Raw genomic sequence first — 25,248 nt, forward strand, 5'->3', positions numbered from 1 at the left:
GCAGTTATAGAAGAGACCAACGCCCCTTTTTCCTGAAAGGGTTCAGAGCCAGAAATCCATAAGGGGAAATTATAATATTCCAGGGATAATACAATTCAGCAGCAAGACACTTTCCATATAAAACTAATCTCATAGATATAAGATGATAATATTGATGGCGGGGGTGGGGGAGTCGTAGAGGGAAGGGCACACAATAAGAATAGGGCCACAGTTGTTTAATGATGATTGACCTTACTAACTATAGATAAGTTTTCTTACAGACCCTGGAAAACTGGAGGATGTACAGTGGTTCTCAACCTTGGCTGCACATTAGAATCACCTGGGAATCTTTTTAAAATCCTGATTTCTGGGCCTCTGGGTGATTCTAATGTGCAGCCAAGGTTGAGAACCACTGTGCTAGAAGAAAAACAGCTGTAAAAAGGTAAGAGACACCTGGATGAGTTCATTGATCAGAAAAGAAAATGCATTTTGAGAACAGACAGAGGACAGGACTCGCTTTGATTTGGTTGCTGTGCCTAGACCCTGACCCCCTCCGGGAGTTTGCCGCAGGAATGCTGACCATTCTCAGGCTCCAGGAACTGGCCAAGCTGGGTTTTAACACCATTGAAACTTCAAGATCCTGGAAAGAGACACAGGGCCACAGACCCTGCAGCCACCCCTCTGCTCCCCTTGCATGCAGCCTTTCTTCCTGGTCCCTGCTTAAGCCAGCTGGTCGGAGGTGCTCGAGCAGACTTTTGTGGATGACCTGCTGCCCTCCCATATTGGCGGCATTATTGGAATAAACACTCATGTATGATTCAACCCTGTCTCTGCTTAATTGGCTCAAGTAGTGGCAGGAAACCCTGACGCCTTTGTTGTCTGGTTTCACAATAATATTGATGGCACACGTGTTAGGAACTGGTTTAAGTGCTTTATATATCTTAACTCCTGAATCCTCAGAAAATCCCAAGAGGAAAGATACTCTTATTAGCCATTTTACAGATGAAGAAACCGAGGCACAGAGAGGAGGTGACTTGTGCAGTCACAGAGCTAGTGAGTTGTGTGGTTCCAGAACCATGTTCTTAGTCACTGTACTTGATTGTCTCTAAAAGAGGGAGGAGCTGAGGCCCAGGGCAGGGAAAGGGCAGGCCTGGGCACTTGGCCAGGCAGCAGGGATGGGGGCCTAGCCTTCTTATCTGCAGGCTCAGGGCTCTTCCCTCCACAGCCCTCGCCTCTTTCCTCACCCAGCCTCCCTTCAGAGTTAACAGTTGCCTGGCCTCGCCCTTGGCCTGTAGCTCCAGCCCAAAGAGGCTGTGTCCACATTCCCTGGCTGCTATCCAGCCTGTAGGAGCTGAGACAACAAAGTCCAGTGACTGTGAGGGCCGAGCAGAGGCCGCCGGCGGGGAGGAAGCAGCAGGAGCCACTAGCAGAGGGGACTCTCCAGCTCCCAGATGCTCGGGCTCCTGGGGAGCACGACTCTCGTGGGCTTGATCGCAGGCGCTGCTCTGGCCGTTCTGCTGCTGCTGCTGCTGCTGGCCACCTGCCTGCACGGCGGACAGCAGGACCATGATGTGGAGATGAACCGTCCAGCTGTCAGGAGAAACCGAGTTCGGCAGACCCGGCCTTGGTTCTTCCCAGCCCGGGGCCGCCTGGGGCACTTTCACCATCCCCACCATCCCCACCATCCGGGCCATGGGCCTCACATGCACCATGCGGGACTGCACCACCAGCATCTGCACCACCACCGCCCCCACCAGACCCACCTCCACACCCACCGAGGCCGCCGCTGACGCCCGTGGATGGCAGCCACTGCCTGCCCTGCTGCCTCCAGGATGAGTGGACCCCATGTTCCGGTGCAGAGGGCACCTCTCTGTGTGAACACGGGACTGCACCGCCGTCCTGCTTGGGTTTCATTTGCATACGGTGCACCAGTGAGCTGTGGAGCAGAGGACAGGATGGAGGAACACCTGGGGTGGCCCTGCTCATGCTGCAGGGCGAGGAGGGTGAGAGCAGGGGTGATCTGTGGGGGATGGACGCCACCTTGCGACTGTAACTTCCAGTGGGCACCTGCAGTGCCCCGGTGCACGCTGATGCGTGGAAGATGTGCTGTGCTCTCTCTGAAGTGCTCCTCTCTGACATTCTCCCCTCTGGCTTTCGGGTGGGGGTAGCTGCGAGGGGCCCTGGCAATGCCCTTTCATTTGGACAAGGCAGTATGAGGCTGCACAGTTAATTCACGGGTGTCTGAATACAAAAATAAAAATAAAAACCACCAAGAAGCTTTGTGAAGAGGCTCTTGATTATAACTCAGGTGGGAGGGGGGAGGGAGCAGCCAGGCCTGAGTCTGCATTGCCCTGGGACCTCCCTCTCTGATGGGAAGTGAGGGCCTGGGGTGGTGGCTTCTGGCTGGGGTTTGAGGGCTGGTTGTGCAGTGGGGGAAACTGGGTGGGCTCTGCAGTGCCCGGTGGACAGTAGGTGAGGAAGGCATGGGGCCCAAGTTCTAAGGGAGGATTTAAGGCTTGGGTGCAGCCCTGTCCAAAGGGGGCTTTTACCCTTGCTGGTTTGCTTAGTGGGTAGAGCTTCGGACTGTCTGAAGGGTGGAGGTTTGATTCCGGTCATGGGCACGTACCTCAGTTGCCGCAAGCTTGATCCCTGGCCTTGGTCAGGGATTGTGCAGGAGGCAACCAATCAATGTGTCTCTCTCACATCAATGTTTCTCTCTCTCTGCCTCTCCCCTCCTTCCACTCTCTCTAAAAATCAAGGAAAAATATTCTCGGGTGAGGATTGACAAGAACCCCCCTCCCCCCAAAAAAACAACCAGAGGGGGCTCTCTGTGTGCCAGGGGGGCTCTGTGGTATAGTCCGGGGCCTCAGAAAGAGGAGGGTTGAGCCACCCAGGCTGGGCCAGGGTTCTACGTACTGTGCTCTTTCCAGCCCATGTTCAGGGCAGACTGAGCTCTGGGGCCTGCAGAGCCCCTCTCCGCGGGCGTATTGAATTCAGTGTTTCCTTGGTAACTGGGTCAGGGTTTCTTATCCAGACCTTGAGTCTCCAGCAGCCTGCCCTCCCGGTGCCTGTGTGAGGCCATGGGGTTGGGGGGGTGGGGGGTGCTCTTTACACTGGAGATGTGGTGCTGGGTGGTCTTGGAGAGTGCTTGCCTCCTGGGGTCTCAGTTTCCTTTTCCCTAAAGTGGGACAGATAACAGACTCCGGGCCAAAGCCGGGAGGCCGGAGGCCGGCTGGGAGGCGAGTTCCCAAACATCCCAGGAATAGCTGGCAGAATTCCACAGGGTGGAGGAAATCCTGTTCCGGGCCTGCAGCCTGGGCCTGTGAGCTGAGTGGGAAGTGGAGGGAGGAGAGGCCTGGGGGCCTGGGGAGGGGCCTGAGAGCAGGCCAGAAAGGCAGGGGCCTGCTGACTCACAGGGACAGAACAGAGCAGAACGTCCTGTTTCTTTTCTGTTTCCCTGTGGATTCTCTGTGAGTGCTTGGGTTGGGGGCACGGGGGCGAGGGAGGCAAATTCACACGGACAGTCACACTAGACTTCTGGGATGGGAAAGTGGACCCCGTGTTCCCTGTGTTGTTGATTTTATCTCTGCAGTGTCCTTCCAATCCGCCTCCCCTCCCCCGCCCCAGTGCCCACCCTGGCTCATCCCCCAGCCTGGGGCCCTGTCCAGCCCAGCGGCTTTCTGAAGCAATTCCATGAGACAGCTGGAGGGAATGGGAGGGAATGGCTGAAACTCCTCACTGCCCTTGGGATGAAGTCTCTGCCTCTTGGTTGGCCATTCAAGGCCCCTGGTCTGGTTCGTGCCTATCCCATGCTCTTTTGTTCCATTCACACTGCTTCAGCCTCAACCCCCAAAACACCCTGCACTTTACCCTCCCTGTGTCTTTGTCCAAGAAGAAGCCCTCCATGGGTTTCCAACTTTATTATTATTATTATTATTCCTTTTGGAGTACTGACCACACTTTATCCCTCTCCCCAGAGATTTACGGCAGGATTCAAGGGCCCTGCCCTCATAGAGCTGAGAAATCTCTGAGGGCTCCCTGCCCCCCAGCACAGAACCAGCCCATACAACAGATCCTCAGGAAGGATTCTCCCCTGGAGACTCTGGAAAAGTAAATAGATTGGGAGTGGGGCCTGAGGGACACCAAGTAGAGCACAGGGCCCTGTGGGATTAGGTCTTTGGGCTCCCGGGGCCTCCCAGGGGGCTCCTGCTCCATCTTCCTAGTGTTGGCGGTGGGGGTGGGGTCTGAAAGGCAGGAAACATTTAACAGGTGGAGGCTGCAGCCCTCTGGCCATCTCCCCCTCCTCTTTCTGCAGAGCCCACGGCAGTTCTTCATGGCAGGATGCCTGCATCACCTTTTCCCTTGTTAATGTAAGTGGGATGTTTGGAAGGTGGTCTTTTTTCTGGTCATTTGATGAAGATGATGCTGGAGGACTTGTGCGTATCTAAGTGATAGACATCTTTTGGCATCTGCGGCTCAGGGGCAGGGGCTGTATATCACAGGATTGATTACAAGACACAACTCTAAGAGAAGGGGTGGAAAGTACCCTTAGGACAAAATCTCTGAATTGTGGGCAAAGGCTGATGGCTGTCTTGCTCTTCTCAACTCTCCTGATAATGCCGATAAACGGAAAGAGACTGTTGAGGATGGTTGGGGGCAAGGGTACTGAGCTGGGAGGAGGTTGAGGCTGCCCTGGCTGGCCTCCTGGGCTCCACCTCCTGCAGCCCATCTCCAGGGGGATAAACTCCGGAACCTGCAGAAGCCCCACTCCTGCAGGAGGTGTCTGAACTTGGTCCACTTTTGTCGATGGTTTTTGTTGTTGTTGTTGTTTTGCCCTGGGCTCGAGATGCCACATTGGTCATTCCATGTTGCAGATTGTCCGTGTGAGGTCCATGAAGACTGCTAAGAGCCCTCGAAGCAGACTGTGCAGTCCTCACTGTATAACTGGGCTCCCTCTCATTATACCACAAATACTGAGTGCCTGTTATGAGGATGGACCAGAAGGCCTGTTTTACAGGTGAATCCAAGGAGGGTCCCCAATCTCAGAAACAGAAAAGGAAATCAATACAAGGCTGAAGGTAAGAGGCCTGAACCCTTCTACTTCATTCTACTTTATTTTAATTTTTATTAATTTCAGAGAGGAAGAGAGGGGGAGAGAGAGAGAAACATCAACGATGAGAGAGAATCATTGATCAGCTGCCTCCTGCACGCCCCCTACTGGGGATCAAGCCTGCAACCCCGGCATGTGCTCTGAACGGGAATTGAACCATGACCTCCTGGTTCCTATGTTGATGCTCAATCACTGATCCACGCCAGCTGGGCTAGTTTTTAAAATGCTGAACAATGCACACCTACCACAGCTGGCCTCCAACACCGTTCACCCACAAAGAAAAGGCAAATGAGAAGTCAAAGGAACAAATAACCCAGCTTGAAACCGGGTCTGCCTGATACCCTCTATCTCCTGAATTGACTAGTTGATCTTGGTAATTCGACCTGAAACCACCAGCACCAGATTGGCTCCTCACATTTCCTTCTCTCTGGTTGTCCCAGTTAATACAAGCAATTCCAGGTGTCCGGCCTCCAGGCATGGCCCCGGCTTGCTCCATGCGCCTCCTCTGCCCTCTCTGGGGAGGCGCCCCGAGCCCAGGTTTGTTCAATCATCTTAGAAAAGGGAAGAGCGGGGATTTGACAGGGTATCCCACTCCCAGTAGTCACTCTCCCATTCTATGTGTAGGCAGTACTTTAGCTGCTACTAAAGAAAGTTTACCGGGGCCTTGGAGAAATCGCAAAGGACCCCAGGCTGTGTGACCGCGGGCTAGCCCTGAGCCCTCTCTGAGGCTCCATACTCTGATCAGTAAAACTGTAGAATGAGGGGACTGCTCTGTGGAAATATACCGGACAATCAAAGGGTCTGGGCTGCCTGTCACTACTTGAACCAATTAAGCAGAGACAGGGTTGAATCATATATGAGTGTTTATTGCAGTATGGGAGAGCAGCAGGTCATCCACAAAAATCTGCTACCTTTCCCCATAAACCAGCTGCTTATATTGGGTAGAAGGGCAAAGATTACGTGGGAAAGTAAGAATTACAGGCCTGGGGAAGCAGGCAAGGTCTCATGGTCACAGGCAAGAGGGCTGGGGGCTGCAAAGAGCGGGTGCCTCCGGGACTAGGTTGCTTCAGCCAGGAGGCTGTAAATCTTTCCATAGTGATCGAAGTTCTCGGGAAAGGAGGATGGCCTGCCTTCCCATGCCAGCTTCCATGTCCCAGGGCAAACAGCTCTCAGCCAGGTTGGAATGTGCTTTCTCTAATCGGAACAGAACTATTATGGTAAACAGAGCATGATTCGTATTTCTTATCATTGTAGCTGGTCCCCCGTTCTACTCTGCCCCTAACAAAGCATTGAACTAGGAGGGAAGGCCAGGAAGCCCCTTTTCGGCCATTTGGTGCTCTTGTTGTCATTACAAATTAGCCACAGGCCACAGGTGTGCTGTAGCCGCTGCTTCCCAGCACCTGAGTCTGTAAAAGGGAGGCAAAACCACTTCACAGAGTTGCTGGACCAATTATGTGAGCGAATGCCTGGCTGTGTCCTCTACCCCGAATTATTGTTTCTCACTACTCCACTGCTCAGAGTTTGGGCAGGTGGGGCCAAGAGCCCAGTCTCCTTTCAGACGTGGTGGTGGCCTCAGGAGGTCCTGGCTGTGACAGGGCTGTGACCGAGTGAGTGTCAGGACGGAGCCCCGTCTGGCAGACCACTCAGTGGCCTGGGCCTGGCTCGCCCCCACCCAGGGAAGTGGAGAACCTGGGGGGGGGCAGGGCTGGAATGGCCTGGGTGTGCTTGGGTGGTGGGGTGACTGCAGTCACCAAGGGCGACAGGCAGCTGCGCAGGCCCTGGGCCCCCACTCACCACGGGAGGAAGGCGTTCGGGAAGTGCTCTCAGCCACTCAGACATCTTGGAGCCTGGGCCCAGGCTGGACCAAGGCGGCAGCACCAGGGTTGGGCATGCCGTGACCTGGCTCCCGGGGTGGCTGCCAGGTCAGGAGACCATGGAACCACATACAGTCAGAGCTGTTGTTCCAGACAAGCCCAGGGTAAGTGTTCATAGCATCTGAGGGTGAGCAGGGGCGTGAGCGGGCGGCACAGAGGGCTGGGGGCCGGCACAGCCGAGGGCTTCCCTGTGTAGGACAAAGGCCACACTTCCGGGCCTTATCTAAACACACGCTCCAGCCCCAAGCAGGAAAGGAGGCCGCATGAAGCAGGCCTCCCCCACCGCCCTGCCCCAGGCCCCTGTGGACTCACAGACGCCCCCACTGTGTCAGGGTTGGCATTGTCTTCTGTCCCCCTGTGTCCCTGCCCCCAGCACAGGCCAGGGGCTCAGGAGGCAGCAGATTCAAGGACCGGCCCAAGGTTCCTCAGGGGAGGAGCCCAAGCTCATCCCGGATCCGCAGGACGGGGAGTTTTTTGTCTTTTGTCTGAGTGTACAAACTCTCCTCAAATCCGCAGGCGTCGCCAGAGGGCCGGGTTGGCAAGGCTCCCTGTGAGCAGCCTTCTGCCCCCTCCTCCCAGCTCCTCCGAGTTCGGGAGACTTGAGCGCACATCTTTCAGGTCAGCGTTTCTTCCAGTGACGCCCAGTGGAGTTGACCGCAGCTCTCAGGAGCCTGGACAGGCTGAGGAAACAGTGACAGAGGCCGGAGCAGTGCCATGCAGAGCGCCCCACGGTCTCGAGGGGGCACGACCCAGGACCCCACGCCAGTATCTTCTTAGAAGACCGCAGGGACCCGCCCGGCTGGAAGAGCCGCCAAGAGCCCCGGTTCGGTTCGGATGGGGAGCTAAGGCTTCCAGCTGCACCCCGGTTGCTCAGTGCGCCAGCTGCCACCGGGGCCATGGAGACGGCGGTGATTGGCATGGTGGCCGTGCTGTTTGTGGTCACCGTGGCCATCACCTGCATCCTCTGCTGCTTCAGCTGTGACTCGAAGGCCCCGGATCCTCAGGGGGGCCCTGGCCGCAGCTTCACAGTGGCTACGTTTCACCAGGAGGCTTCTCTCTTCACGGGGCCGGCTCGCCATGCCCAGGCAGTGGCGGGTGCCCGGGACTTCTGGACCTTCATGTGAGGCCTCACAGTCCCCAGGATTTGCTCTGCTGGTGGGTCAGACTCACCCCCCAACAAGCCTTCCCTGCTGTCCCACTCCTCCAAGTCTGGCATTCCTGCCCTTCCCTGCCTGTGTCCAGCAATCTCCCTGTTGCATCCCATCCCGGATTGCTGTGCCCTGTGGCCCAGGAGATCCACCTGATGAGGCCCGGTGGAGTCAGCCCTGACCCCCCAAGAGCTCCACTGGACCCCGCCCACAGGATGGGGCTTAGGAGAGGTCTGAAGAGTGAGTGAGCAAACAGTGTTGGACTGCTCGGTGGGCCATCTCTTCTGATCGACAGGGGAACTGGAATCTATCGGAAGCAGATTCTGTTAACTCAGGTTTATCCCAGGATGCCTACAAACTGGTTCTATTGCCACCAGAGGAAGCAGCGCCCTCAAGTGGACGCTTCGTACAAACCACTTCTTGCCTGCTCCCCTCGCTGAGCCTTTTTGCTACTTGCATGTGCAGATCCCACAGAGCCCAACCTTGAGGCCAGCCCCTGCCAGTTGCCTGAAATCAGCCCTGCCATGCTGAAACCGAAGGGCTACGCGTGATTTATTTTATAATTGAAGATGTATATCCTTTTATGGGTCTCCCAAGAGTCGGGGTTGGAAAACCACAAAAGGAAGCAGAAGAGAAAACCAGAGTCACAGAAAGGACGAGAGGTTTGTTAACGGGAAAGTCAGAAAGAAGACTTGGAAACCTGTTTTGAGAGAGACTTTATTCCTCTTTTCTTAGTGGTCACTTCTATTCGTAGAGAATGTGAGTGATTTGAGCCCGGAATGACAGAACATCAGGAACTCAACGACAATGCCAACGCCAGATAAGCTAAAACGTTACATTGAGAGCATGTAACAGCGCTCTTGTTTCCATCACAAAGAACAGCTCAGATCTTTTTCTTAGAAAATCTGTTTTCTCTGTACCCACGAAATAAATGCTGTGTCATACTTAGAGGATAGTTTGAAAGGTACAAAATTCTGAGTCTCTTGGCTAGCAGTCTCTATTCAGGACTGGCCCTGAGGGGGGCTCTGGCCTCTGAGGGTGCCCAGACCGGCCACCTTGGCCATGTGGCTGCCACAGGAAGGACTTGGAGAGAGCGGCGGGGGCTGCAGAGGCTCAGAGGGGTGAGGGGCCAATAGAGTCAGGGTGATGCAGAGGGATGGAGTGGGTGAGCATGGGGAGGGGAGGGGCACAGCCCAGGGAGGGAGCTCCTGGGGACCGTGTCTTGGTCGCTTTGGACCTAGAGCTCCCGAGCAGGGCCTTCCTAGGTGCATGTGGAAGGGAACGGGCTGCAGGGAGGACCTGGGGACTGAGTAAAGGGAACCGCTGTAGGTCGTGTTCTCTGAAAGTGACCGAGATGGAGTTTGGGATGCAAGATGTTACAGGGATCAGTGCCTGTGAGGGGAAGGAGGGAGCAAACTGGATAGAGGTCCTTCCTTGAAGGGGCCATGGTGGGTGCATCTCCACAGGAACTCGGCAGGGCCTGTTCTCAGAGGCACCCAGACCAGTCAGAGTTGAGTGAGCGTGTCCAGCACAAAGAAATGCCTGGAAACCAGAGCTCCAGGTGGGCAGAGACGGGGGTGCAAGATCTGCAAGGGATGAAGAGTCGGCCTCCGGTGCTCCCTGCCCTCAGACAGAGCCGGCTCTGCTCCAGGTCAGGCCTCCTTCAGCTGGACCCAATGTTAGGACCCCAGACCCAGGGCTCTGTCCCTACACTGTGTGCGCACAACCCTCCCTGGGTCCGTGGAGGGCGGGGCCTGTAGGCTGGAATCACACGTGTCATTCTGAAAACAAAGCCATGGGGGTGGGTGGGGTGGGAGTCACAGCCTCACTCTGCAGGTGATGGGCAGTCGTCCAGCCCTGCCCCAGGAGAGCGGGGAGCCGGAGAAGGGGCAGTCAGGGCCAGCACCTGGGCAGCTGGCAAGAGGAGGAGCAACTGGAGATACAGGAAGGTGGGGAGCTGGGGCGGGGGGGGGGGGGGGGAGAGAAGCAGGGAATAGGGTTGTGCGATTTAGCAAATAAAAATACAGGACATCCAGTTAATTTTAATCTCAGGCAGCAAATACTTCTCAGTATAAGTAATGTCCCATGTAACATGTGGGACATACTTATATGAAACATATGTTGGGGGCCGATATTTTACCTGGCAACCCTGCAAAGGAGAGAGTGGTTCTCAGAGAGGGTGGGCCAACTAGTGGGAAGCGTCAGTGAAGGCGAGCACAGAGAAGAGACCTTGGGTTTTGCAACCCGACAGTTGACAGTGACCTTGGTGAGAACAATCTGAGTGAAGGAGCAGCCCTACCGTGGTGTGCTTGGATAGGGCGTGTGCACGTGGGGGGCGTGTGCACGTGGGGGGTGTGCACGTGGGGGCGTGTGCACGTGGGGGGCGTGCGCACGTGGGGGGTGTGCGCACATGGGGGTGCACTTGGGGTGTGTGTGCACGTGGGGGGCGTGTGCACGTGGGGGGCGTGTGCACGTGGGGGGCGTGCGCACGTGGGGGGTGCACTTGGGGGGCGTGTGCACTTGGGGTGTGTGTGCACGTGGGGGGCGTGTGCACGTGGGGGCGTGTGCACGTGGGGGGTGTGTGCACGTGGGGGCGTGTGCACGTGGGGGGCGTGTGCACGTGGGGGACGAGTGCACGTGGGGGGCGTGTGCACGTGGGGGCATGTGCACGTGGGGGGGCGTGTGCACGTGGGGGGCGTGTGCACGTGGGGGGCGTGTGCACGTGGGGGGCATGTGCACGTGGGGGGCATGTGCACGTGGGGGCGTGTGCACGTGGGGGGTGTGCACGTGGGTGCGAGGGCCGTGAAGCCAGTGGGAGCTGAGGAAGGAAAGGTCGCAGTTGCGGGTCATTCGAAGGGAAGGACAATGATGTATTGTGGCTAGAGAGGCACTGCTCTGAGGGGGAGTTTATTATTCTTTTTAATTAGGGAGGGAGGTTGAGCCCATGTAAGGCCCAAGGGAGAAGGAGTAGAGAGGAAGACACTGTGTGCACCAGCAAGGAAGAGAGCCTTGGAAGAGGCCCCTGGGAGGCCAGGGAGCAGCACGCAGGAGCGGGCGGGCGGGGCAGGCCCGGATGTGCGTGGGGTCGGGGAATGCTGCAGGAAGGATGTTGGGGTCCAGGCAAAGGCCGCTTGTGTGCGTGTCGGGGGAGAAAGGAGGTGAAGGTGTCATGCCAGATGGTCTGTTTTCTCCATCTGCGCAGAGGTGGGTACGGGGAGGGGCTGGGGTAAGGAGAGGCCGGGATGATGACCCAGAGAGGGGGTGAGCGGCTGCAACAGTCCTGCTTTCCTTACATGTGTGAGTGTGTGGGCGTAAGAATGAGTGTTGGGTGTGTGGTGTGAGTGGGGAGTAGGCGTGTGATGTGGGTGTGTGATGTGTATGGTGTGTGTGCATGCGTGTGTGGTATATGAGTGCTTGGTGTGTGAGCGTGAGTGTTGTGTGGTGTATGTCAGTGATGGCGAACCTTTTGAGCTCGGCGTGTCAGCATTTTGAAAAACCCTAACTTAACTCTGGTGCCGTGTCACATATAGAAATTTTTTGATATTTGCAACCATAGTAAAACAAAGATGTATATTTTTGATATTTATTTTATATATTTAAATGCCATTTAACAAAGAAAAATCAACCAAAAAAATGAGTTCGCATGTCACCTCTGACACACGTGTCATAGGTTCGCCATCACTGGTGTATGTTGTGGTGTGTGTTGGCCCAAAATGCTCCTGCCATTCCACCCGGTGCAGCCCACCGTGTCCGGGACAGGCCAGCCAGAAGCTCCTCTATCCCCAGGAGAGGGAGGTGGCAGCGCAGGGACAGGGACTTGGGTTGGCACCGGAACCCAGCAAAGCCCGGAGAGTGCTTATCTGGTGGCAGCGAGGGAAGGGGTCGCTCCGGGTCACCCTGGAATCGGAGCCCCAGTGAGCCCAGGCCGCCCAGTTCCAAACCCAGCTCCTCTCTGTTCGCTCTGCCATTACTGGTTCCTGTTTCTCGGCCTCCCACTGCGCAGGTGCTGTGCTTTCTATCTCCCCTCTCGGGGCTCACAGCAGCCTGTCCCCCCCAGACGCGCCCACTCTGAGGTGCTTTGGGCCAGTGCCCCCCGGCAGTGCCGCCCCAGGGACCTAAGGAAGCCAAGCTGCCCCCCTTCCCCTCCGCACGTGGGGCCTGCGTCAGGCGCCCTCAGCAGACTCGCTGCATGCCTTCAGGAGGAACGGCCAGAGCACCTGGGATTTGATTTGCTCTGGGTTTCCCTGGACAAAAGCCTTGCTCACACCTGCCCCCACCTCCATCTCTGACTTTGAGGAAGAAAGGGATCTCTGCCGTACACAGATCGCACGGGCAGCCCACAGCCTCCCCCAGATAACACCTGGTGAGGGCGGGACTTCCAGGCGGATGCCTGAGCCCCGAGCCGGCCTGCCAGGCCTCGCAGGGCTTCTCTCGGCAGATGCCACTGCCCTCCACGCACAGGTCCTGCTTCCCCCTCACCTCCTAGGGCTTCCCTCCCAGCTGCACCCCTCGCCCCTGCTGAGCTCTCCCCAGCCCTGTCCTCGCCCCACCCCACCACGAACTTGCGGGGCCTCAGTTTCCCTGGCTGCACAGGGGAGATGGGAATCCTGTCCTGCCTTGTCAAGAGGATGTCGAGAGGGGGAGACCTGCAAGGCCCAGCTGTCGGGAGGAGCTCACCCCACCCTGCTCTTTCTCCACATCCTGCCTGCAATTAGGGGGGCGTTTCTCTCTGGGACAAGGTGGACTCTGGAGTCAGGAGGCCCTGAAATTACATGTTTCTGGAAAAGTACCTTCCTTAAAGGAAACCACTTGTTCCAAGGAGAAAAGGGTCCTCGTGCCTTGCCAGGTCCCAGCTCCCCCCAGGACATGACACTTGAAAAGACAAGCACTGCTACACACACACACACACACACACACACACACACACACTCTCATCCAGTGCATTTGTAACAGTGAAAACTTAGACACAGCCGAAACACCAATCAAGAGGGACAGGGGCCGGTCCAGCAAAGCCTAGCACAGCCATAACATTGAACACAGGCTTAAAACAATGAGGTGGATTTATTGTTGTTAATCCACATTCAAGGATATTTTTCAGTTGATTTTTAGAGAGCGGGAAGCATGGGAAGAGCCAGAGAGAGGGAAACATCAGTAGAAGAGAGACACATGGATTGGGTTCCTCCCGCACGCACCCTGACCAGGGCTGGGGATCAAGCCTGCAACCAAGGTCCTTGATGGGAATCAAACCTGGGACCCTCATTCCACAGGCCAATGCTCTATCCACTGAGCCAAACTGGCTAGGGCAGATTTAAACTCAACATGAAAGGGCATTCATCATCTCAGTAAGTAAAAGTAGAGTCAATGAGAGAACAAAAAATGCCATGTAGTAAAATTGCATTTTAATTAAAATGCACTTAGATGCATGGAAGATGCATAGAAAAAAGCTGCATGTCTAAGTCTTAACTAGTGATTGCCTCTGGGTGGGTGGGACTGTTTGTATTTCAAATGTTTTCGTTTTTTGTTTATTTTATTTCCTGTAACGAATGGTTTGTTTTTGAATAAGAAAAAAACAGGAAACTAACAAAGGAAATGAAACAAGTTATTTTTTAAAAATTATAAACCAACTTCAATCACAAATAGAAATACAAAAACACAGTCAAACGAAGACAGAAATGGTGACAGATAAACTCTCTGGGGACAGAGGAGCACAGACGGGTAAAAAACACATACACACACACCCCACATGTACACACATACACATACCACACACACACCACATGTACACACATACCACACACACACCACATGTACACACATACACACATACCACACACACACCCCTTCTGCCTCATTCTCACAGTGGAGGTACCCAGGGGGGTGGGGCAATGGCTGCTAATTTTCCAGAAAATGCTGGGATCTGGAGCGAGGGTGACAGGAACTTCTGGGCCTGAGGGATGTGTTAGGGGGGTGGAGAGGGTAAAGGGAGTGTCCTGGGACCCCCCCTAGCCTGGGGTCAGGCCTGGCTGCCCCACATCCGCCCTGTGCCTCCTGAGACAGCACATGGATCCTGATCCGAGGTCCAGGCCAGGCTGCAGAACCGGCCAAGGAGCTCCTCCCCCAGCTGTAGAGGTGACATCAGGGCCCATTGCTGGGAGGGGCTTCCTTGCCACCACTTGTGACTTCCAGGCCAGGCCTGTCCAGCCACACACAGGCCCCGTTTAGGAATCTAGGGCTGTGGTGCATCCTACAGAGAGGCCCTGTGTCCTAGGGAACTTCTGAGATGCAGGCCCAGCGCTGCCCTCAGCCTGACCCTCCCTCACCCCCTCCCATCCCCACTGTCCTGTCCCTGCACAGACCTCACCACTGCAGTTCACTCTGACAGTGTCCTGGCCCCCAGAGGGCTCTTTGTCAGGCACAGATCTGACCTCCTTAGAAGGCTGCTGTGAGGGCTCTGTTCCCCTTCAGACTTGGTATCTGTGGTTGGCATAATACTGGCCTCCCAAAGGCGTCCACATCCTCATCCCCAGAACCTGTGACTGTGGCATATTACCCGGCACAGGGAATTCCAGTTGCTAACCAGCTGGCCTAAAAGGAGGGCTGCTCTGGTTTACCCAGGTGGGCCCAATGTCATCAAAAGGCAATCAAGGGGCCCTTAACCTGGAAGAGGGAGGCAGGGCAGTCAGGGGAGAGGGATGGGATGTGAGAAAGACTCGGGGATGGAAGGGGCCAGCTCTGCAGAGACCTGGACTCGAACCCAGGAGTCCCATCCTGGACTCTGACCTCCGGAACTGTAAGATAACACCCTTATCTACCTAATGCATTTGTTACAATAGGTGTGTTGTTTTAAGCCTCTGAGTGTGTAGTTATTTGTTAAGGCAGCGAAGTATCTTTAACCTTTAGTGCTCACCAAGATTTAGGCTTGGATTTGCTCTGCCTGTCAATCCCATGCTTCGGGGCCAAAGAACAGAGGAAGGTGGCACCAGAGCGGCTGCAGTCTGGGAGCTGAAGGAGGCTGTTGGGCTCGGGCTGGGTGGGCTGGACGAGCTTACAGATACAGGTGGGGTGACAAGTCGCACTTCTCAGGTGCTGGCGCCAGCAGGATGAGGGTCACAGTGTGGAGATGGGCAGGCGCTGTGCTGGGCGCAGTGCAGTGGGCACCCGCATCGACCTCAGTTGTACCCTATGCAAGCACCCACACAAGTGTGCACACATCTCTGTCCAAGGGCCTTCTTGCAGTCTTCTCCTTTTTCTTCTTTAATTTATTGGTTTTAGAAAGAGAGATGAAGGAGAAAGAGAGAGAGAGACAAACATTTGTGGGAAAGAGAAATGTCTCTCAGTTGCCTCCCGTACCTGCCCGGACCCAGGATCAAACCTGCAGCCCAGGTATGTGCCCCGACTGGGAATCGAACCCTCAATCTTTCTGTTGTCCCGGGTGACACTCCAACCAACCGAGTCACCCCCCTGGGCCATACACGTGTGTGTATGTATGAGTATAAGTGTCGAGAAAAGTCTGAAAGGATATAGTTGCCACCGGGACAACCGGCCTGGAGGGAGGAGGAAGCCTGCTGTGTTTACTTCTGTATTTGGATTTATTTTCACAAGCCTGTGTTGGTTTTTGTTAGATGTGATAATGTTGTTTTTTTAAAAGATGGTACAAAGGTTAAAACAAGCAAACTTTGCTGTTACTGTTCAGTAAATGGTTTTTGTTTGCAAAAGAGCTCTCTGGGTTGAGCAATACCAGAGCTCCGCTTCGCAAGAACTCCCCAGACCACAGATGAACCGAATCACCCCCCTTCTCCAGGCCCTGTGCTCAGCGTGGGACTGAGGCAGCACGAGTTCTCCGAGGCGTCCGCACGCCCTCCTGGCCCTGTGCGGCTGTGTGGTCTGACGTTTGGAGAGGCAGCTGACACCTGCCTCGATGTTTTGCGGCAGTTCTAGACCGAAATACAATTTCTGGCCCCCATTTCAGTGAACTTTGAACTTCCTCATAATTCACACTCCCCTTTTTTATAATCCATAACTCTCACGTGAGAGAGAGAATGTTTGATCCCAACTAGTTACTGAATGACTCTAATGTAAACCCAAGGTATTACTGATATTGAAGGCCTAGCATTTAAAAGGGACAGGCACTGGAGAGAGAGGAACAGGGTAGGGGGTGGGGGTGGGGGGAGAGAGAGACCCAGGAAGGCGGCCAGGCTGGGCTGCGGAGTCTGGGCTCCAGCCCTTGCTCTCTCCAGGGTGCTCAGGCCATAGGCTGTAGCAGGTGTGGAGGTGTAGTACCTCACACTCTACCAGGTGCCCCAGGTTTGCAAAGCTGCTCAGCGGCAGCGTCTCCCACGTGAGCCTGGGCCCCAGGAGAGCTGTGTCGCCTGCAGCTGACAGGCCAGGAAACCAGGGCTCAGTGACACCAAAGGGACAGGCCGCACGTCACTCAGCAGCTTGGTCCCAGAGTTCAGGGCAGAATCACGCCTCCTTTTTCTTTGTCTCCACAGTCAGAGCGTCGCTCTGACCTCTTTCATATCTTCTCTTCCCAGCGTAGATTTTGCTAGAAAGAAGCCTGCTGCGTTCAAACGCTTGCAAGTCAATGGTCCAGAATAAGGTGTCCAAATTCCAAACTGATACTAGTACTTAGCATGCAGTAATGGTACATTGGGATCCAGGAACTCTCAGGAATTCCTGAGATCAGAAATTGTTCTGCATTTTTAGCACATTTTATTTATAGGACTTTTAAACAATGAGTGACCATAAGAAAAAACAATGAATTTCTGTGATAGTGTGATGCTAAATTTCAGATGTTTTCAGTAAAAAGTATGTTTTATAGTTTACTAATATGAACCAATACACTGTGACAAGATTATTTCAATAGGATGTAAAGATGATTTGTACCTGATACAGACATATTATAGAAAACATTAGAAAGAAGAGAACATTAACACAGATAAATGCCAAATAAAAATTGAAAGAGAATATCACAAATATTTAAAATTTAAAAATTATTACTTAATAATGAACTTTAGCCCGAGCCAGTTTTGCTCAGTGGATAGAGTTTCGGACTGAGGGGCTCTGGGTTTGGTTCTGGTCAAGGGCACATGCCCGGGCTGTGGGCTCAATCCTCGATGGAGGGCATGCAGGAGGCAGCCGATCAATGATTCTCTCTCATCATTGATGCTTCTATCTCTCTGTCCCCTTTCCTTCCTCTCTGAAATCAATAAAACTATTCTAAAAAAGAACTTTAATAGCACAAAGCATTAATTGTTCCATCTGATAATTTTGAACTTGTTTTGTGACATATTCCAGACACAGAACACTTTCTTTTATTTTGCATTAATGCTGGTTAAATTAAGAATGTCTCAAACATCTTTCAGTTAAGTGTTAAGGCACGTGTTGCTTCATAAAAGCTGATTTCCTTTTTTAAAAAAAAATTGATTTTAGAGAGAGGAAGGAACATAGGAGAGGGGGAGAGAGAGAGAGAAAGAGAAACGCCGATTTGTTGTTCCACTTATTTATGCATTCGTTGGTTGACTCCTGTATGAGCACTGACCAGGGATCAGAGACTGTGGTGCATTGGGACATTTTCTAAGCAACTGAGCCACACCGGCCAAGCTCATTTCCTTTTTTAAAAATACCTTTTTATTGATCTCATAGAGGAAGGGAGAGGGGAGAGAGAGAGAGAGATAGAAACATCAATGATGAGAATCATTGCTCGGCTGCCTCCTGCACTCTCCTACTGGGGATGTGCCCACAACCAAGGTACATGCCCTTGACCGGAATCGAACCCGGACCCTTCAGTCCGCAGGCCGACGCTCTATCCACTGAGCCAAACCAGCTAGGGCTCGTTTCCTTTCTTAATGAGAAAAAATGTTTTGTCTGCTGCCCTAGTCTTCATTTTGCTGCTGAGTTCAGTATTGCTTTTGCTGACCCAGATGTTAGAGCAGTTTCTGATTTCACATTGGAGTGTTCTGCAGCAATCACATCTTTTTACAGCCCTTCAGGTAGGTACCTACAAATAATTGTAGCCTGTAGTAAATACTCAAACACTTGGAAATGCCAGTGACCATTATTGGGAAATTTTCAAGTAACAGTAACGTTCATATCTACTAGCAATATTGATAGCACTACACAGAATCATTTGCTGAAATCGCCAATATAGCAGGCTTATTTTGCTTCTAAAATGTGTTATTTTTGTGTGACAATACTAATAGGATTTGTATAAGTATCCTATAAGTATAAACTTACTAACATTTATTTTCTTTATAAAAATGGCTTACTGTTGGAAGTAGCACAGACACACTTATACCTAGTGTTGGTGCTGGTAAACTGACTCTGAAAAAAAAAAAAAAGTGGAAAAAAACCCTGATATGTAACACTTGACAGCTTCTGAAGGGAAGTATAAATACTTCCGCGGTCAATTCCCGGTTACCTGTGTGATGTCGCTGAGAGTCGCAAAGAGATGTGCATGACGGGCTCTCTCCAGCCTGTGTGTCAGCTCCAGCGCACTATTGCTTATAATGTGACACCAGCCACAGGAGAGGGCACCTAGATGAGGACCACCTAGTCTTAGCAACTCCATATAAATCTCCATTTAAGAAACATTTAGGAGAACCAAGATGGCGGCATAGGTTAACGCCGGAGTTTGCTGCTTTGAACAACTACTTCAAAAGTGAAACCAAAAAACGGAAGAGACATCACCCAGAACCACAGGAACGCTGGCTGAGTGGAAGTCCTACAACTAGGAGGAAAGAGAAACGCATACGGACACTCAGAGGAGGCGCAGTGCTGAAGTCAAATTCTGAGGTGCGGAGTGCGCGGAGTGGGCTGGCGGCGGAGGGCACGGTTGGCGTTTTCAATCGGGAGGGAGTCGCAGACTCTGAGCTCCAGATACAGGCGAGTCTTTAGGGACCCAGACGCAAACGGGAGAAGCGGGACTGTCTGGCTTTGGTCAGAGCGAGTGCAGCTTTCTCTCCGAACTTTGCAGCCGTTGCTGGGACTCAGAGAGGCAGAGCCCCTGGGGACAGGACTGAGAGCAGCCATAACTGCTCTCTCCGGCCCACCCTGTTGATCCTGTGTGACCCGCCCCGCCCAAGCCCTGCACAGAGGCATTTGCCGGATAGCCTCAGACAAAGGCTAGATTAGCACCTCCCTAGAGGACAGAAGTTCTCTCACTGCAGACACAGCTGGTTCTCATAGCCACTTGGCCTGGAGGTCAAACCCTCCCTGGTATTAACTACAAGACTGCACACAAAGACCACTAGGGGGTGCACCAAGGAAGCATAACAAAATGCGGAGACAAAGAAACAGGACAAAATTGTCAATGGAAGATATAGAGTTCAGAACCACACTTTTAAGGTCTCTCACGAACTGTTTAGAAGCCGCCGATAAACTTAATGAGATCTACAAGAAAACTAATGAGACCCTCGATCTTATATTGGGGAACCACCTAGAAATTAAGCATACACGGACTGAAATAACGAATATTATACAGACTCCCGACAGCAGACCAGAGGAGCGCAAGAATCAAGTCAATGATTTGAAATGCGAGGAAGCAAAAAACACCCAACCGGAAAAGCAAAATGAAAAAAGAATCCAAAAATGCGAGGATAGTGTAAGGAGCCTCTGGGACAGCTTCAGGCGTACCAACATCAGAATTATAGGGGTGCCAGAAGATGAGAGAGGGCAAGATATTGAAAACCTATTTGAAGAAATAATGACAGAAAACTTCCCCCACCTGGTGAAAGAAATGGACTTACAGGTCCAAGAAGCGCGGAGAACCCCAAACAAAAGGAATCCAAAGAGGACCACACCAAGACACATCATAATTAAAATGCCAAGAGCAAAAGACAAAGAGAGAATCTTAAAAGCAGCAAGAGAAAGAAACTCAGTTACCTACAAGGGAATACCCATACGACTGTCAGCTGATTTCTCAACAGAAACTTTGCAGGCCAGAAGGGAGTGGCAAGAAATATTCAAAGTGATGAATACCAAGAACCTACAACCAAGATTACTTTATCCAGCAAAGCTATCATTCAGAATTGAAGGTCAGATAAAGAGCTTCACAGATAAGGAAAAGCTAAAGGAGTTCATCGCCACCAAACCAGGATTATATGAAATGCTGAAAGGTATCCTTTAAGAAGAGGAAGAGGAAGAAAAAGGTAAAGATACAAATTATGAACAACAAATATGCATCTATCAACAAGTGAATCTAAGAATCAAGTGAATAAATAATCTGATGAACAGAATGAACTGTTGATTATAATAGAATCAGGGACATAGAAAGGGAATGGACTGACTATTCTTGGGGGGGAAAGGGGTGTGGGAGATGCGGGAAGAGACTGGACAAAAATCGTGCACCTATGGATGAGGACAGTGGGTGGGGAGTGAGGGGGGAGGGTGGGGTGGGAACTGGGAGGAGGGGAGTTATGGGGGGGAAAAGAGGAACAAATGTAATAATCTGAACAATAAAGATTTAATTAAAAAAAAAAAAAGAAACATTTAGCCCGGCCAATGTTGTTCAGTGGTTGAACATCGACCTATGAACCAGGAGGTCATGGCTCCATTCCCAGTCAGGGCACATGCCCGGCTTGTGGGCTCGATCCCAAGTGGGGAGCATGCAGGAGGCAGCCGATCAATGAGTCTCTATCATCATTGATGTTTCTATCTCTCTTTCCCTTTCCTAATAAAAATATATTAAAAACAAAACCTTTATACATCTTTGAAATCTGAAAATCTGGTAACCACTGGCAAGATGGATGAGATGACATCCACTGGTCTCTCTGACGACCTTTCCCAGAGCTGGAGTTTATGGGAATGGCCACTAGATGTCACTCTTGCATATTTACAGCAGCTGGGTAATTTCCCGGTGCAAATTACAGAAACCAGAAACGGGGCCCACTTACTTTACAGTAAATTAAACTTTATTGACATAGTGTTCTTTTTTCACAGATAGTTTCTGATAAACACTTATTTTTATTAATGTTGAAAAACAAAGTTAATTTTCAAAGTTCTATTCTTAAAATGAGCATGATTACTTTCCTAAATGCTCTCTTTAAATAGGCTCCAATATACTCAGAAACTTACTGTACTTACAACAAACTGTTTCTCTCAGACAAGAGCCTCTTGAGCTGATATCTTGATTCATGTGAGCAGAGACCATGGCCTGTGCATTTTCACAGAGCACACAGCATCTGGCGCAATGCCATATTTAATATAATGATAATCACCTCCACTTATCTAGTGGTTTACACTTTACAAAGCCTTGGTAGTTTACTCCCTCTCAAGGGTAGTTCAAGCCTGTCCTTCTTTGTAATAAGCCAAAGTCTAATGCACGTTCTTTATAATGAAAGCGTCCTACTTAATTCAGTAATGAATGGTTACTGAGCACTACCATGTGCGAAGCACTACAGTATAGTGTGCCCTGTGCTGGGTACTGTGTGTGAGCAATGAACACAGCTGATGAAGGCCCTTCTCCCATGGAGTGAACATTCAATGGGGAGGTAGTCAATAAGCAAACCAGTGAAGAGATGATTTGTCAGGGAGCAATGAGAATTATGGAAAAGGATAAAGCAGTAGGGGCTGGAAAGCAATGGGAGGGTCTCACCTGAGGCAGGTGAGCAGGTGCCCTTCATGCAGAGACCCGAGTGGTGTGCAGGGGAGCACGGGGTGGCCATCCGGATGAAGCACGTTCCCGGTCTTGTGGCAGAAAGGACTGTGTAGGTTTGACCTCAAGGAAGGAGCTTGGAAGGACATCAGTGTGGCCGGAGGGGGGCAAGGAGGGACCGTGGTGGGAGACGAGGTTGGAGAGTCGGACGGGACACAGACTGTGTGGGAGCTGGGCTTCATTCCCAAGCGTGACAGGAAGCCATCGGAGGATTTTGAGCTGGGGAGAAACAGGCCCTGAAATGGGAAGCATGGCCCGCAAGGAAGCATGGGCACCAACTGGAGGGGGTGCGACCTGGCTATGCATTGAAGGGGGCAGGCAGGACTCCCTGAGGCGCTGGATGTAGAGGGTGAGGGAAGGTAAGCAAGGATGGTGCATAGGTCTTTGGCCTGGGCAACCAGGTGGGGGATGGTGCCCCCATTTCAGGGGTCCTCAAACTACGGCCCGCGGGCCACATGCGGCCCGCCGAAAACATTTATCCGGCCCGCCGGGTGTTTTTGCCGCCGCTGTGTGCATAGGAATTTGTTCATAGTTTTTTTTTTAAACTATAGTCCAGCCCTCCAACGGTCTGAGGGACAGTGAACTGGCCCCTGTTTAAAATGTTTGAGGACCCCTGCCCCATTTACTTACACGGTAAAAGCTGAGGCTGGGACAGTTGTAAGAGGGGCACTGACACACAGAGCTCTATTTGGGACTTGTTAGGTTTGAAGGTTCTATTTTGCATCCAAAAACAGACAGGTGCTTATTCAAGTCTGGATTTCAGAGGATGGGTAGGTGCTGGCCAGGTTGCTCTGAGACCCTTTCTGGTGAATCTCTGCTACTGGGCAGCTTAGATACAATAGGAGCATTTAACTTACTCCAGTGGCACCTAGAAATTTAGTACCTTCACTGTGTTTCAGCTGAAATGTGTAGAATGTGTAGTAAGTTTTACACCTACCAAAGCTGTCAGACATACGAACAATATGTTTCAAAGCATACAAAGCATAATTCTGAGAAGTTAAAGAGTACAATTTTCTGTTAAATTTATTTAACTAATTTAGAAGGTACTTTGCTTCTGAAGGACAGCTGTATCGACTTGCGAGAGACTTCCTTGAGCCCCTGCTGGTGAGAGCGTGTGGGCCCACATACCTGTTGAACCAGCAATCCCCTTCTGCAAGTCAGTCCTAAGAAAATAATCAAAGTGGATACAGTTTTCTGAGCAACAATGTTCATCTCATCATTATTTACAAGAGAAACGGTGGAAACAAAGTAACTGCCCACCAATTCATGGCAACTCAGTAATTACGGCATATTCATGGAATTAAAAATTCACACATTAAAATGACATCAACAAAGGTTTTTTATTAACACGGCAGGGGTGGATATGATATAAAATTAAGTGAATCATAGGTATAACTGTACACCTCTAATCTCAGTCACATAAAAGAAAGCTGTGTATAAAAATGACCAGACAGAGTGCCGAAACCGGTTTGGCTCAGTGGATAGAGCGTCGGCCTGCGGACTGAAAGGTCCCAGGTTCGATTCCGGTCAAGGGCATGTACCTGGGTTGCGGGCACATCCCCAGTGGGAGATGTGCAGGAGGCAGCTGATCGATGTTTCTCTCTCATCGATGTTTCTAACTCTCTGTCTCTCTCCTTTCCTCTCTGTAAAAAATCAATAAAATATATTTAAAAAAAAAATGACCAGACAGAGGGTCTTTACTTCCAACTGTTTAGAGCAGTTAAACCCAGAGGATATAATTCCTTCTAATACTGCTTTGGTTTTGTCCAAACTTCCCACACCGGGCATTTCAAAATAAAACATCATTTGGAGTTAAAGCAACAACAACCAAAAGGGACAATGGAAAGACTAGCCTTGGCCTGGGCATCAGAAGAGGATTTGGGTCCAGAGCCCTCGCTCACCCGTTGAGCATGAGGAACCCCGTTCCTTCTCGGAGTCTCAGGTTTCTCACCTGCAAAGTGTGGAAAGAAGTCCAGCCTTCTCCCTCTGTGAGATAATGAGGAGATCTAGCATTATGCCCACAGAGGGGCTGATCTCAGAGCAATTCAAAGTATGGAGCGTGACATTTCCACTCCAAGGCTCGAGGGACCACGTCCTATTTCCCCATGAGCGAGCGCAGCTAGGAGTGGAAGGTAGCTGAAGGGGGAGCAGAGTTCACAGGCACACTCTATGACAGGTGGAAACTTCAGATTTGGAAATGACTAGATATTTGGTGATATTAAGAAATTACTTAAAATTTTTATACATGGTAATAGTCTTATGTCGTTGCCTTTTAGATATGAGTGTATCTACGACACATTTTATTGGTGTGATTAGACAGTGTTTGGGATTTGCCTCAAAATCCCTTGCTGCTTTTGTTTTTTGTGGAAAAGCTCCCGAGATTTTTGGCCGAAGGGACTGAAATTACAGATAATGTTCCTAGGATGCAAGATAGATGTGGGAGAGCAACTGGGTGTGCTGTAGAGGGGACCCGGCTGAGGGTTTCTGCGGTGTGGAGTGGCTCTCAACGGACTTGTGCGGTCTTGTTCCTGGGGACTGTGAGGGCTCACGGGCTCACAGAAACCGTCACACCTAACGGGCTGGGTAAAAGTTGTCTGATGGCAATGCTTGCTGTATTTTCTAATGATTATTTTAATTTATTATTATTTTTCTCTTTAACTTTGTAAATTCAAAGATAAAATAAATGTAAAAGGAAACTTGAGTTTGCTATCTGGGGAGACTAAGAGGATAGATTTTTTATCTTTAAAAAATGTGTGTTCAATTTAAGATCTGGAAACAGCCCAAGTGCCCATCAGTAGATAAGTGAATAAAAAAGCTGTGGTACATTTATACCATGAACTATGCAGCAGTGGAAAAAAAAAAAAAAAGAATCTCTTACCCTTTGAGACAGCATGGAGGGACCTGGAAAGTATGCTAAGTGAAACAAGTCAGGGAAAGACAAGTATCACATGATCTCACTCATATGTGGAATCTAATGAACAAAATAAACTGATGAACGGAGTGGATCCAGATACATGGAAGCATGGAACAGAGTGTGGAATCTTAGGGGGAAGGCAGGGGAGGGTGGGTGGGTGGGGGGTGATCAACCAAAGAACTTGTATGCATATATGCATAACGCATGGACACAGACAATAGGGTGAGGAAGGCCTGTGGTGAGGGGCGGGGCTGGCTGGAGAGGGTCAATGGGGATAAAAGGAGGACATATATAATACTTTCAACAATAAAGATTTTAAGAAAAAGAACTTAAAAAAAATACTATTCTAAAAATAATAAAAAAAATAAAAAATGTATGTTTATTCTTTAAGAATAGAAATTAATTTCTAATACCCTATATTCAGACTTCATTGCTATTTTACGTTTTTATTTATGTTGTTCATTATGAAAGTAACATTTTTTATTTATAAGATTAGATTGGTGTAGTTTTACTGTGATATTTAATATATATAAAATATATAAATATACATAATGTATATAAAACACTTA

The 25,248-nt window shown here is 51.1% G+C and overlaps 2 protein-coding genes across 2 annotated transcripts; both read left to right on the forward strand.

Annotated features, from left to right (window-relative positions):
• The first annotated feature begins 1,367 nt into the window (after window positions 1–1,367).
• Window positions 1,368–9,065, forward strand: LOC308528148 (uncharacterized protein). Its single transcript, XM_081103691.1, has 5 exons — window positions 1,368–1,982; window positions 3,957–4,089; window positions 4,295–4,349; window positions 4,854–5,057; window positions 7,480–9,065. The coding sequence occupies exons 1-4, from the start codon at window positions 1,964–1,966 to the stop codon at window positions 4,998–5,000; spliced, it is 354 nt and encodes a 117-aa protein (XP_080959817.1). The 5' UTR covers window positions 1,368–1,963; the 3' UTR covers window positions 5,001–5,057; window positions 7,480–9,065.
• SPAAR (small regulatory polypeptide of amino acid response) lies at window positions 7,663–9,071 on the forward strand. The gene has a single exon (XM_081103693.1). The coding sequence runs from the start codon at window positions 7,860–7,862 to the stop codon at window positions 8,085–8,087; it is 228 nt and encodes a 75-aa protein (XP_080959819.1). The 5' UTR covers window positions 7,663–7,859; the 3' UTR covers window positions 8,088–9,071.
• The last annotated feature ends 16,177 nt before the right edge of the window (window positions 9,072–25,248 follow it).

Source organism: Myotis nattereri (genome assembly GCF_964212035.1).
Source record: "Myotis nattereri genome assembly, chromosome: 12".
In the NCBI taxonomy this organism is placed as follows: Eukaryota; Metazoa; Chordata; class Mammalia; order Chiroptera; family Vespertilionidae; genus Myotis; species Myotis nattereri.